This window comes from Lissotriton helveticus, chromosome 1_2 (genome assembly GCF_964261635.1).
Source record: "Lissotriton helveticus chromosome 1_2, aLisHel1.1, whole genome shotgun sequence".
In the NCBI taxonomy this organism is placed as follows: domain Eukaryota; kingdom Metazoa; phylum Chordata; class Amphibia; order Caudata; family Salamandridae; genus Lissotriton; species Lissotriton helveticus.
Window position 1 is genome coordinate 187,127,267 of NC_136058.1, and position 12,669 is coordinate 187,139,935.

General features: G+C 43.0%; 1 protein-coding gene across 45 annotated transcripts in view; it reads right to left on the reverse strand.

Moving 5' to 3' along the window:
- Positions 1-12,669, reverse strand: part of LOC144799531 (uncharacterized) — a 5,513,712-nt gene that overhangs the window by 1,285,465 nt on the left and 4,215,578 nt on the right. For 43 of the 45 annotated variants that reach the window (XR_013603860.1, XR_013603862.1, XR_013603865.1 and 40 more), the window contains one exon: positions 2,381-2,437. Coding sequence is in view for 42 of the 45 variants with exons in the window: in XM_078671256.1 (XP_078527382.1) it covers positions 2,381-2,437 (57 nt within the window). In the remaining 3 variants the exon portion in view is untranslated. The remainder of the gene's footprint in view (positions 1-2,380; positions 2,438-12,669) is intronic. The other 2 variants (XM_078671227.1, XM_078671240.1) reach the window with 1 other exon arrangement.

Sequence of the window (12,669 nt, forward strand, 5' to 3'; positions counted from 1 at the left end):
ACCGACTCCAGATCAGAGTCTACTGGTGCCGCTATGATATGCACCATAATGGCGACTGGCGTTGTGCCAGAGTCGAGTGCTATTGGTAGCTCCGAAGGACAGTGCACCAGCGCCTCAGCCGAGGCAGGAACTACCGCCGAGGGCGAACTCACCGCCAATGATGCAGTTACGGCGCCTGAAACCTCCTTGAGGCCCGCAGGCACTCCAGAGGGAGATGCGGGGTCAAAGACCAGATGAAGAGCCTCATAGTACTCTTGCATAGGCTTCCAGGTCACTCCGGCTCCAGGTAAAATACTAGGTGGAGAAACACCCACATCACAAGTCGAAGGCTCCATTGAGGATCGGGCCTTCAACTTCTTGTGTGATCCACTTACTGGTGATGCCGATGGAGACTGGGAACATTGTTGTTGACCACGGGGTGAAGAGCTGTGCTCCCGGGAACGACCTCCGGTCCGGTAGGAAAAAACACGATGTGAGCAGGAAGAGCTTGACAACTGGGCCGTCAGGAGCTTCATGGGCCGCTTTCACAGTGCCTTTTGCTCCAACCGCTGACAGGCGTCACACTCGTTGGCGTTGTAGTGCTTGCCCAGGCACCACATACAGATAGAATGTGGGTCTGTACCCGACATCTTACAGGCACAGGACCCACAAGACTTAAACTCAGAGGGCATAAAGCACACTGTTCATGCCGAAAAAAGATTTTCACAGCAGGCCGAAAAATGGACAGAGATAAGCTTCTCCGGATCCACGTTGTAAAGTGAAAAAGAAGAACGGACCTCTACGCTCCGAAGGGGACTTTTATGGCTCCACTGACATCATGACAGGAGTCGACATCATAGCAGAGACGTACAATTCCATCCCCTGGCACCAGAGGTACTACTGCACTATCAGGAAATATTACATTTAAAAATGCATGTCCAACTTTTTAAATACACTGCACTCTGCCCTCTTTGCTGTATATGGCCTACCATAGGGGTGACTTCAATGTATTAAAGAGGAAGGTTTAGGCCTGGCAAAAGGTTTATTTTGCCAGGTAGATAAGCCAGTTTAAACTGCACATACAGGCTGCAATGATAGACCTGAGACATGTTTAAAATGCTACTTAAGTGGGTACCACAAGCAGTGCTGCAGGTCCACTAGTAGCAATTAGTTTACAGGCCCTGGGTATATGGAGACCACTTTACTAGTGACTTACACATAAATTAAATATGCCAATTGGGCGTAAGCCAATGTTAAAATGTTTTAGGGAGAGCGCACACACTTTAACACTGGTTAGCAGAAGTAAAGTGAGCAGAGTCCTAAGGCATGCACAAAGGAATTCGGCAAAAGCAGGAGGATGGAAGGCAAAAAGTTGGGGGAAAGCCACGTAATGATGTCAGGTCCAACTAACAATACCTATATTACAGTTCAGTTAGAAAGCAATTACGTGAAGTCACCTTGGTCAACAACAGCGCTAATCATGCCTCATTAGACAGTATTACAACTGAACAAGTAATCGGATATCATCCTAAATTAACTGCTATGAAGATTTTTTTATGTTTAATGTAGCATAAGAGACACACATGAAAAGTCCAAATGAACAAGTTACTTGCCTTCTATTATGCCTTATCTTGTAGAGACTGTCTAGCAGCAGATTCCTTACCTTCCTGGACCAGCGCTTAACCGGTGCGGAAAGAAAAGTGCTAGCATCTGCACGCCTGGGGGTGCCAATATTGTCACTGCGAGGTTATAACCAACGCTAACGACACCGACAACGTCACATGGAGCCACCCAACGTTGCGAGCAAGGGGTATTGCTCAGCAAAATATTCCGGATTCAGCCTGACGCCTGGGAAATTCAAAGGTAAGGAATCTGCAGCTAGAGTCTCTATCACATACTAGTTTAAACACGTTTTTGCTCCACCATATGCCACTGGACATAAGGACAGGCCTTAAAACATCAAATTAAAGAGGGAGAACATATTAACTGCAGCCAAAGCAAAATATAAAGCAATCAATATACAAGGAAAGAAAACAGAGAAAACTTTCTCAAATTACCAGGTTTAAAATTTCAAACCTGTTGTTTTTGAAACCAAGTAGCACATAAACTCCTAAGTGCTTACATGTGGACAAAGAAAATAAGCATGAGCTGCAACCAATCATCTCAAGAAATTTGAATGAATCTGGAAAGAGATATCTACCTGAGAGTTTTCCTGAAGCATTTCAAAATATTTAACAAATATTGTGAGCATTTGCAAAGACCTCATTGGTCGTTTTTGAACCAATAGGTATGTTGCTCAGACGTATTATCATTGGCGGTATTTGCATAAAGGATCCTCATAGGGAGAATTTTTTAGAATTCTTGCTTAGCTTCAAAAACTCCAGAAAACTGGAAATCCTACCTGCCTTTTATTCCCACTTGATCCTTTTCCAACAGGACCCTTTAGGAAACACTCAATCTGGAAGGAAGCAAACCGACAAATGATTAGTGACCTGCGAAATCAAGACAGTAATAATGATAGAGATTTACATTTATGGAAAACACTTCAAAGTTGTCACTAGTTAAGGACAAGAGCAAAAGATCATTCTATTAAGTAAAGAAAAACACATTTAGAGCATCTTTAAAATAAATATATATATATATATTTTTTTTTCACATGCAAAACAAATCAAGTGTAAATATGTAACTAAAGAAATAGTATGAAGTGAAACAACTCTTGAATTCGATATGAATTGGAAGGGATACCATGTCATGCATGCCCTGTACTTTCAATATCAGAGAATACATGAGTCAGAATGATCATCTCCAGAACAAAGGCTTCTCAGGCAGTCTCAAAGACTTCTCAGGGGTTATGTCTGTAAAGACAATAAATGCATTCCAAACTAGGAAAGTACCGAAGGACAAGGGCAAGAAAAGAACTGAGTGGTCATCAAGGCATTAGGGAGCACATTAAGATTTTTGCCATTAATGCATCAAACTGATGGGATAGAGGAGTCACTGCATATGCCAAAATGATGGGATATAGGAGTCACTGCATATGCCAGTTTAGGTGTCCTAAAGTTAGGACTTCTAACTTTACTACTCCTAAACTGAGAAAAATCCTAACTTTAGGACTTTCAGTATTCACAGAGGCATTTAGGAGTCCTAAAGTTAGGAGTCCTAACTTTACTACTCCTAAAATGAGAAAAATCCTAACTTTAAGACTTTTGGTATTCACAGAGGAATTTGGGAGTCCTAAAGTTAGGAGTCCTAACTTTACTGCTCCTAAACTGAGAAAAATCCTAACTTTAAGACTTTCGGTATTCACAAAAGGCATTTAGGAGTCCTAAAGTTAGGACTCCTAACTTCTGTGAATACCGAAATGAGTAAGTGCCTTCTGTGAATACCAAAATGGTAGTAGGTTTAGGATTTTGTCTTAAGTTAGTTCGGTGAATCTGGCCTAAAGAGTTTCACAGGGTATGGAGAGAGCGTCCGACGACGCAGACTGTATTAGTGGAGGATAAAGCCACACTTGTCGAGGAAAAAATATGTTTCCCTCGAGAATACTGTTCCCTGGATACTTCATCAAGAGGTGAATGAGAGAAGTTATCCATCTCAGGTGATGCCGTAATGGCCTGGACCACGAAGCTGTCGTGGGTTGGCTGCCGAACACAACAGGCGGGGTCACACTGGGCAGGACAGTATGTGTGAGCAATAATGTGGTCCACTGGCACAGGTTTTGCCCATGCCCCCAACAAAATGTCAATAAGGGCCTCACAGAAAAGGAGCACCGGCTCAACCCCCAATTGGCCAGGATGTAGAACCTCAATAAGAGGGTCTATAGTTTTCTCCACAGTAGGCAGAGTAAGAAGCAAGATACTAGCTACTCTCCTCAAGACCTCTGCCAAAGTGGAACTGGCTTCCGAGGCATGGCCCGGAGGTGACAAAAGGGAGGAAGCAGGGGAAAAATCCAGCCCGCTCGCTTCACCCAGCTCGGCACTCCAGCTGTCCAACTGAGAAGAGGCCACAGGTTGCTCCAAAGGGGTTATCTCCTTATAGGTCTTGTGGATCCTCCACAGAAATTACTGGAGCTGCATGCGGTTTCATAAATGATGGCGAACTGCGTCGAGGCCACGTCGAACGGCGTTGAGGCAACGCCATACCGATGTCCATCTGGGAAAAATAGAATTTAGCCGGTGTCTGTATCAGGAGTCGTGGCGAAGCCGGCTCCACAGTGCACACCGACTCCAGATCGGAGTCTACTGGTGCCGCTATGATATGCACCGAAATGGCGACTGGCGTTGTGCAAGAGTCGAGCGCCATTGGTAGCTCCAAAGAACAGTGCACCAGCACCTCAGCCGAGGCAGGAACTTCCGCCGAGGGTGAACTCACCGGCAATGATGCAGTTACGGCGCCTGCAACCTCCTTGAGGCCCGCAGGCACTCCAGTGGGAGAAGCGGGCTCAAAGACCAGATGAGGAGCCTCATCGTACTCTTGCATAGGCTTTCAGGTCACTCCGGCTCCAGGGAAAATACTAGGTGGAGAAACACCCCATCACAAGTCGAAGACTCCATTGAGGATTGGGCCTTCAACTTCTTGTGCGATCCGCTTACTGGTGATGCCGATGGAGACTGGGAACATTGTTGTTGACTACGGGGTGAAGAGCTGTGCTCCCGGGAACGACCTACGGTCCAGTAGGAAAAAAACGATGTGAGCAGGAAGGACTTGACAACTGGGCCGGCAGAAGCTTCATGAGCCCCTTTCACAGAGCCTTTTGCTCCAACCGCTGATAGGCGTCACACTTGTTGGCGTTGTGGTGCTTGCCCAGGCACCACATACAGATAGAATGTGGGTCTGTACCCGACATCTTACAGGCACAGGACCCACAAGACTTAAACTCAGAGGGCATAAAGCACAATGTTTATGCCTAAAAAAGATTTTCACAGCAGGCCGTAAAATGGACAGAGATACGCTTCTCCGGATCCACGGTGTAAAGCGAAAAAGAATAACTGACCTCCATGCTCCGAAGGGGACTTTTATGGCTCCACTGACGTCATGACAGGAGTCGACATTATAGCAGAGCCATACAATTCCATCCCCCGGCACCAGAGGTACTACTGCACTATCAGGAAATATAACATTTAAAAATGCATGTCCAACTTTTTAAATACACTGCACCCTGCCCTCTTTGCTGTTTATGGCCTCCCATAGGGGTGACTTCAATGTATTAAAAAGGAAGGTTTATGCCTGGCAAAAGGTTTATTTTGCCAGGTAGATAAGCCAGTTTAAACTGCACATACAGGCTGCAATGATAGGCCTGAGACATGTTTAAAAGGCTACTTAATGTGGGTACCACAAGCAGTGCTGCAGGCCCACTAGTAGCAATTAGTTTACAGGCCCTGGGTATATGGGGACCACTTTACTAGTGACTTACACATAAATTAAATGTGCCAATTGGGTGTAAGCCAATGTTACCATGTTTTAGGGAGAGCGCACACACTTTAACACTGGTTAGCAGAAGTAAAGTGTGCAGAGTCCTAAGGCATGCACAAAAGAATTCGGCAAAAGTGTTGTTAACGTATCTAGGACCCTTTTAAAATATTCCCGATTTATGCCCTTATGTGGTTATATCAAATCATATCCTTATAAAGGCATAAGAATCATACCCATATTAAGTCATAGCCAATGCAGTCCAAATACGGCAAGGCTACTCCCATAGACTCCTAGAAAGTACAACGCGTTCTTAAACAAACCAAGCCTCCAGCAGCCCGGGAATCCCCCCTGCTTCTGTATTGATTTGTCCTAGAACTCCTGGAGTCCTGAAAGAACTGCGAGTTCTTAGTGACGTCTTATGACCAACCTTACGTCAAACTCGGCACCTTCCAGGTATAAGTATACCAGCATCTGCCTTAGCAAAAGACACGGTGATTTGGAGCAGATCGGCTATCTACTTGCCCGACGCCCGGCTGAAGCGAGTGCCGAAGGAAGCCGACCCTCCCATTGATGCACTGAGAGAGACGCTGTCTTTTCTCCTGCCGAGAAATCCAGCTCCAGTGTTTCCCTGTCACCCTCGTGGGTTGCTGGGAGATCGATTCCTGAGAAAGAGATACAAGACCTCCTTCATTCTATAACCAAGGTATGGAGCTGATTAGACCCTTAGAGAATTCATTCTGGATTCAGATTCTTGGCAAAAACTATCTTAACTCAAACTACATCTCACTTACTCCTTCCCACGTACTAGGCTTAGGTTAGGTACACAGGGGTAGGCGTATTTTAGAAGCACCAGTTGAGTACGTTTAGTAACTTTTATCATTGTATGCATTTTATCCGTTTTAAGTATCTTATGGCTTAGAAACCATATAAATGCTTTTACAGTATTATTTTATAATACTCCTTTTACTGTACGCACTTTACTTTATGACAAGTATTGCAATTGCGGCAATTCACTTCTCTTGCATGAGAAAGAAGACTGCTCAATAAATAACCACTTTTATTGAAAACGCCCATCTCTCTATTTCTCTGCACTCCTGGTGAAACTAAGCATGCACGATTGACTGAGTAAAATAGCTATCTATTGTTTCCGCGACTCTGGAGATACCCTCCTTTTTCTAGGAGAGCAAAGTTGTCATGTTTATGCGGTTGTCAGAAACTAATCCCTTCTTGTGAATTCGAGAAAGCTTCTAGTGACCTCTGAGCTAGCTGGCATTCATAATTAAGTCTAACATATTCAACAGAGACCTAGTCGACCTACGTCCTACGTCTAAACTATCGTTTATGTTATTCCAATGCGCAGAGCATATTGGGAATATAGGAACTACACTACATGGCGCCCAACATTATGTAAGGCGATAATTTAACGCTAAATACTGGAGTAACTCAGTAATGCTTTTCATACAGACCCCTTTTTCCCATAAAAACTCCAATAGACGTCTGGAGTGGGTAAAAGGTTAATATCCGCCAGAACTTAGAAGGAAGAGATTCCTATGAATTAGTTTTTGGTTTAGTCAACGTTGAAGGATACATTGTTCTAAAATATTGTGCACCTAATCTTTGTTTCCTTGAAACTTGCTCTGCAAACTTTCTGTCAGCAAAATGACGGGAAGCGAAGACGAAAGAGATGCTTTGGCAGCTCAACTTTTAGCGGAAGACACAAGTCTCCAACAAAATGACCCGGATGCAATACTCATTCCGGTAAATGTAAGGAAAACCATAACTATAAAACGTATAGAAAATGTAGTATCACCAAGAGGTTGTACAGTCATATTTGTTGTCGAGGCACATGAATATCGGCAGACAGAGGTATTCTATTCATGGAAACATTTTCCAGCAGCAAATGCTGTGACACGTGAGTTCCACTACTACAAAATAGAGGAACTTCCAGAGGAATATGTTCCTTTCGAGGATATTGGAATTCCACTAACTTACCAAGAGCATGAGCTCTGGTTTAATGGCACCCTAAAACATCAAAATCACATCACCAGGGTCGGTCCACTAGGTAGACCGGGAGCCACATGGCCGGTTCTAGCCAGCTATACACCACATCCTGACATTGAAAAAATGTCAAACGAAGAACTTTTTGTTCAGCTAAAAGAATTAACAAAAGCATATAGACAATTAGTTCAATTGACAATTGACGGTACAACGATCCGCCAAAAATTGAAAGAAACAGATTTAGCAGAACAACCTTTTGAACTTGCCAGAATAATTGAAAAATCCTATGAAAAATTAGGTAGAGATAGTTTGGGTGGGAAACCACTAAAACCACAACTAACTGAAAATCCTGAAAAAACATTTATTAAGAATAATCTCATTACTCCAAAAAAAAAGTGGGAGGGTAATAAACAAACCACTTCCAGAGAAAAACAGTTTCAGTCCAGAGGAAGGTCTTTCAACAGAGAGATAGATCTCCAGACCGGGGGGGCAGGTCTCCACAACGGGAGCCCTCTGAAAAAAGATAAAACCTTAGAAATAGGGACAATTTGAGAAAACCTGACATATATCAAAATAATGATACACATCCCTCTCGATCTTTTCAGACTTCCTCACAGAAATCGGAAAGATGAGGACGGTCAGAACATAAAGAAGAGCGCGTCAAGTCCAAAGTCAAGGAACCTGCTCATCAAAGTAAAAAAATACAATTTCCCAAAAAGAAGGTAGCTGGTATTAAAATAAAACATTCCGAGGATTCTGAGGACACAATTCAAAAACGGAGAATGGGCCCAGACAATGCTAGACAGCGCAGCAGAAGTGACCATAGCTCACAAGATCCTGATGAATCTTCTGGAGACAGTGGACACGAATGAATACATTCAAGTGGAAACTGCAGACACCAGAGTTAGTATACCCCATAAATTATATGAAATAACATTACGTATAGAGGGGGACAAAACTAGGAAAATAAGAGGTCTCTTTTGGGAGAACCTATCTAAAGCCTATGATATCCTTCTAGCAGAAAAAGACTGGCCACCAGAGTTTGTCAGGGAATGCCCACATGGCGAAGAAATGATTATGCCTGCCTTCTCAAATCACATTCCAATTCATAACAAGCATTTGCAATGCAATAGGTCTCGCATTAGGAAAGGTTGAGCTATTGGTATTGTAAATGACACATTTTTTAATTTAGGTGTTGGTTTGGAAAATAGCGAAATTATTAGCTTTGTCATTTACAATGCCAATAGTTTTAACTTTTGCAAATGTGACACCTATAGCATTTGTAATGCAATATGTGTTGTATTTACGTGACTTAGATGTATTGATATTACAAATAAAAATGGCTTTTATTTAATACTAAAAGTTACTGTAATTTATAATGGCAATAGCTTTTGTAAATAACTTTTGTGACGATTATGTTCATTGTATTTTATAGTGACGAAAATCCAAGAACAGAAGTGCAATTATTAACATCTTTTTGTGACATTTGTAATGAAGTTTGAAACATTGAGAGAACATATTTGAACCAGTTGTTGTTGAATGGTTGCACAGATTGATGCTGTGGTGGCGCGGAGTGATGTTGTGGTGGCGCGGAGTGATGTTGTGGTGGCGACGAGTGATGCTGTGGCGTTCAGTGATGCTGTGGTAGCGCATAGTGATGTTGTGGTGCCCCTGAGTGATGCTCTGGTGATGCTGAGTGATGCTGTGGTGATGCGATAGATAGATAGAGTGAGTGCGATAGATAGATAGACAGAGTGAGGGCGATAGATAGACAGAGTGAGGGCGATAGATAGATAGAGTGAGGGCGATAGATAGATAGATAGAGTGAGGGTGATAGAGAGATAGATAGATAGAAGGGTGATAGATAGATAGACAGATAGATAAAGTGTATTTATGTTGCATTGAGTAGAGTGTAAGTATGAGGTGTGTAATTTTTTGGCACTGAGTGGTATTATGTGGAGTGTATTTACGTTGCATTGAGAAGAGTGTAATTATGTGGCATGTAATTATATGGCACTGAGTGGTAATATGGGGAGTGTATATTGTATTCAGTAGAGTGTAGTTTTGTGGCGTGTAAATATGTGGCACTGAGTGGTATTTGGAGTGTATGTTGCATTGAGTGCAGTGTAATTATGTGGTGTGTAATTATCTGGCACTGAGTGGTATTTGGAGTGTCTGTTGCATTGAGTGCAGTGGAATTATGTTGCATATAATTCTGTGGCACAGAGTGGTAATATGAGGAGGTTATGTTGTATTCAGTAGAGTGTAATTGTGTGGCGTGTAATTATGTGGCACTGAGTGGTATTGTTTGGAGTGTATGTTGCATTGAGTGCAGTGTAATTATGTAGCATATAATTATGTGGCACTGAGTGGTATTGTGTGGAGTGTGTGTTGCATTCCGTAGAGTGTAATTATGTGGTGTGTAATTATGCGGCACTGAGTGGTATTTGGAGTGTATGTTGCATATAACTATGTGGCACTGAGTGATATTTGGAGTGTATGTTGCATATAACTATGTGGCACTGAGTGGTATTTGGAGTGTATGTTGCATTGAGTGCATTGTAATTATGTGGTGAGTAATTATGTGGCACTGAGTGGTATTTGGAATGTATGTTGCATTGAGTTGTGAAGAGGTGTGGCTCACTGGTTAGAGGCGGCAGACCTGTAAGCAGAGAACGGCCCGGGACCAGGGTTCAATTCCCGATGCAGCAGGGTCTTGGACCAGGGTCAACGGACTCGATAATTCTCACCTCAGTGCCTACTCTAACCAGGGAACACACTCGGTAACTCTGAGCATTAAGCTTGCCTCATCTCTACAACGGCCCCCCACAGACACCGGGGATGCCTGGTTTCACCCTGGAGATACCCAGAAAGGGACCATCTCACAGGGAAAACCAGGACGGGTACCCCAGCGGTCTACTGCGCCAGGACACTCGGGTAGAGTAACAGTGCGCTTTACAAGTATCCCACATTTACATTTACATTTGAGTGCAGTGTAATTATGTGGCGTGCAACTATGTGGCACTGAGCGGTATTTGGAATGTATGTTGCATTGATTGCAGTGTAATTATGTGGCACTGAGTGGTATTTGGAGTGTATGTGGCATTGAGTGCAGTGTAATTATGTGGCGTGTAATTGTGTGGCACTGAGTGGTATTTGGAGTGTATGTTGCATTGAGTGCTGTGTAAATATGTGGCACTGAGTGGGATTTGGAGTGTATGTTGCATTGAGTGCAGTGTAATTATGTAGCATGTAATTATGTGGCACTGAGTGGTATTTGGAGTGTATCTTGTATTGAGTGCAGTGTAAATATGTGGCGTGTAATTATGTGGCACTGAGTGGTATTTGGAATGTATGTTGCATTGCGTGCAGAGTAATTATGTGGAGTGTAATTATGTGGCACTGAGTGGTATTTGGAGTGTATGTTGCATTGAGTGCAGTGTAATTATGTGGTGTGTAATTATGTGGCACTAAGTGGTATGTGGAGTGTATGTTGAGTTGAGCGCAGTGTAATTATGTAGCATATAATTATGTGGCACTAAGTGGTATTGTGTGGAGTGTATGTTGTATTCAGTAGAGTGTAATTGTGTTGCGTGTAATTATGTGGCACTGAGTGGTATTGTTTGGAGTGTATGTTGCATTGAGTGCAGTGTAATTATGTAGCATATAATTATGTGGCACTGAGTGGTATTGTGTGGAGTGTGTGTTGTATTCAGTAGAGTGCAATTATGTGATGTTTAATTATGTGGCACTAAGTGGTATGTGGAGTGTATGTTGCATTGAGTGCAGTGAAATTATGTAGCATATAATTATGTGGCACTGAGTGGTATTGTGTGGAGTGTGTGTTGCATTGAGTGCAGTGTAATTATGTGGCATGTAATTATGTGTTACTGAGTGGTATTTGGAGTGTATGTTGCATTGAGTGCAGTGTAATTATGTGGCGTGTAACTATGTGGCACTGAGTGGTATTTGGAGTGTATGTTGCATTGAGTGCAGTTTAATTATGTGGCGTGTAATTATGTGGCACTGAGTGGTATTTGGAGTGTATGTTGCATTGAGTGCAGTGTAATTATGTGGTGTGTAATTATGTGGCACTAAGTGGTATGTGGAGTGTATGTTGAGTTGAGCGCAGTGTAATTATGTAGCATATAATTATGTGGCACTAAGTGGTATTGTGTGGAGTGTATGTTGTATTCAGTAGAGTGTAATTGTGTTGCGTGTAATTATGTGGCACTGAGTGGTATTGTTTGGAGTGTATGTTGCATTGAGTGCAGTGTATTTATGTAGCATATAATTATGTGGCACTGAGTGGTATTGTGTGGAGTGTGTGTTGTATTCAGTAGAGTGCAATTATGTGATGTTTAATTATGTGGCACTAAGTGGTATGTGGAGTGTATGTTGCATTGAGTGCAGTGAAATTATGTAGCATATAATTATGTGGCACTGAGTGGTATTGTGTGGAGTGTGTGTTGCATTGAGTGCAGTGTAATTATGTGGCATGTAATTATGTGTTACTGAGTGGTATTTGGAGTGTATGTTGCATTGAGTGCAGTGTAATTATGTGGCGTGTAACTATGTGGCACTGAGTGGTATTTGGAGTGTATGTTGCATTGAGTGCAGTTTAATTATGTGGCGTGTAATTATGTGGCACTGCGTGGTATTTGGAGTGTATTTTGCATTGAGTGCAGTGTAATTATGTGGCGTGTAATTATTTGGCACTGAGTGGTATTTGGAGTGTATGTTGCGTTGAGCACAGTGTAATTATGAAGCATATAATTATGTGGCACTGAGTGGTATTGTGTGGGAAGTGTACGTTGTATTCAGTAGAGTGTAATTGGGTGGCGTGTAATTATGTGGCACTGAGTGGTATTGTTTAGAGTGTGATGTGGAGTTGAGCGGTGATGTGGAGTTGAGCGGTGATATGGAGTTGAGCGGTGATGTGGAGTTGAGCGGTGGTGTGGAGTTGAGCGGTGGTGTGGAGTTGAGCAGTGGTGTGGAGTTGAGCGGTGATGTGGAGTTGAGCGGTGATCCGGAGTTGAGCGGTGATTTGGAGTTGAGCGGTAATGTGGAGTTAAGCGGTGATGTGGAGTTACGGGTTCCTCACGGTGAAATAGCACAAACTGTCAAAGGCATGATGAAGTTGCCTCCACTTTTCTTAAACAAATGCAGACCTTACAGCAGTTCGAAAAGAGGCAGCAGGCATGCTTTGACTCCGCATCCAACCTGCATACAGTCACAAGCCACATCTTTGGCAGAAGCGCTGGTGACAGGGGGCTGGGG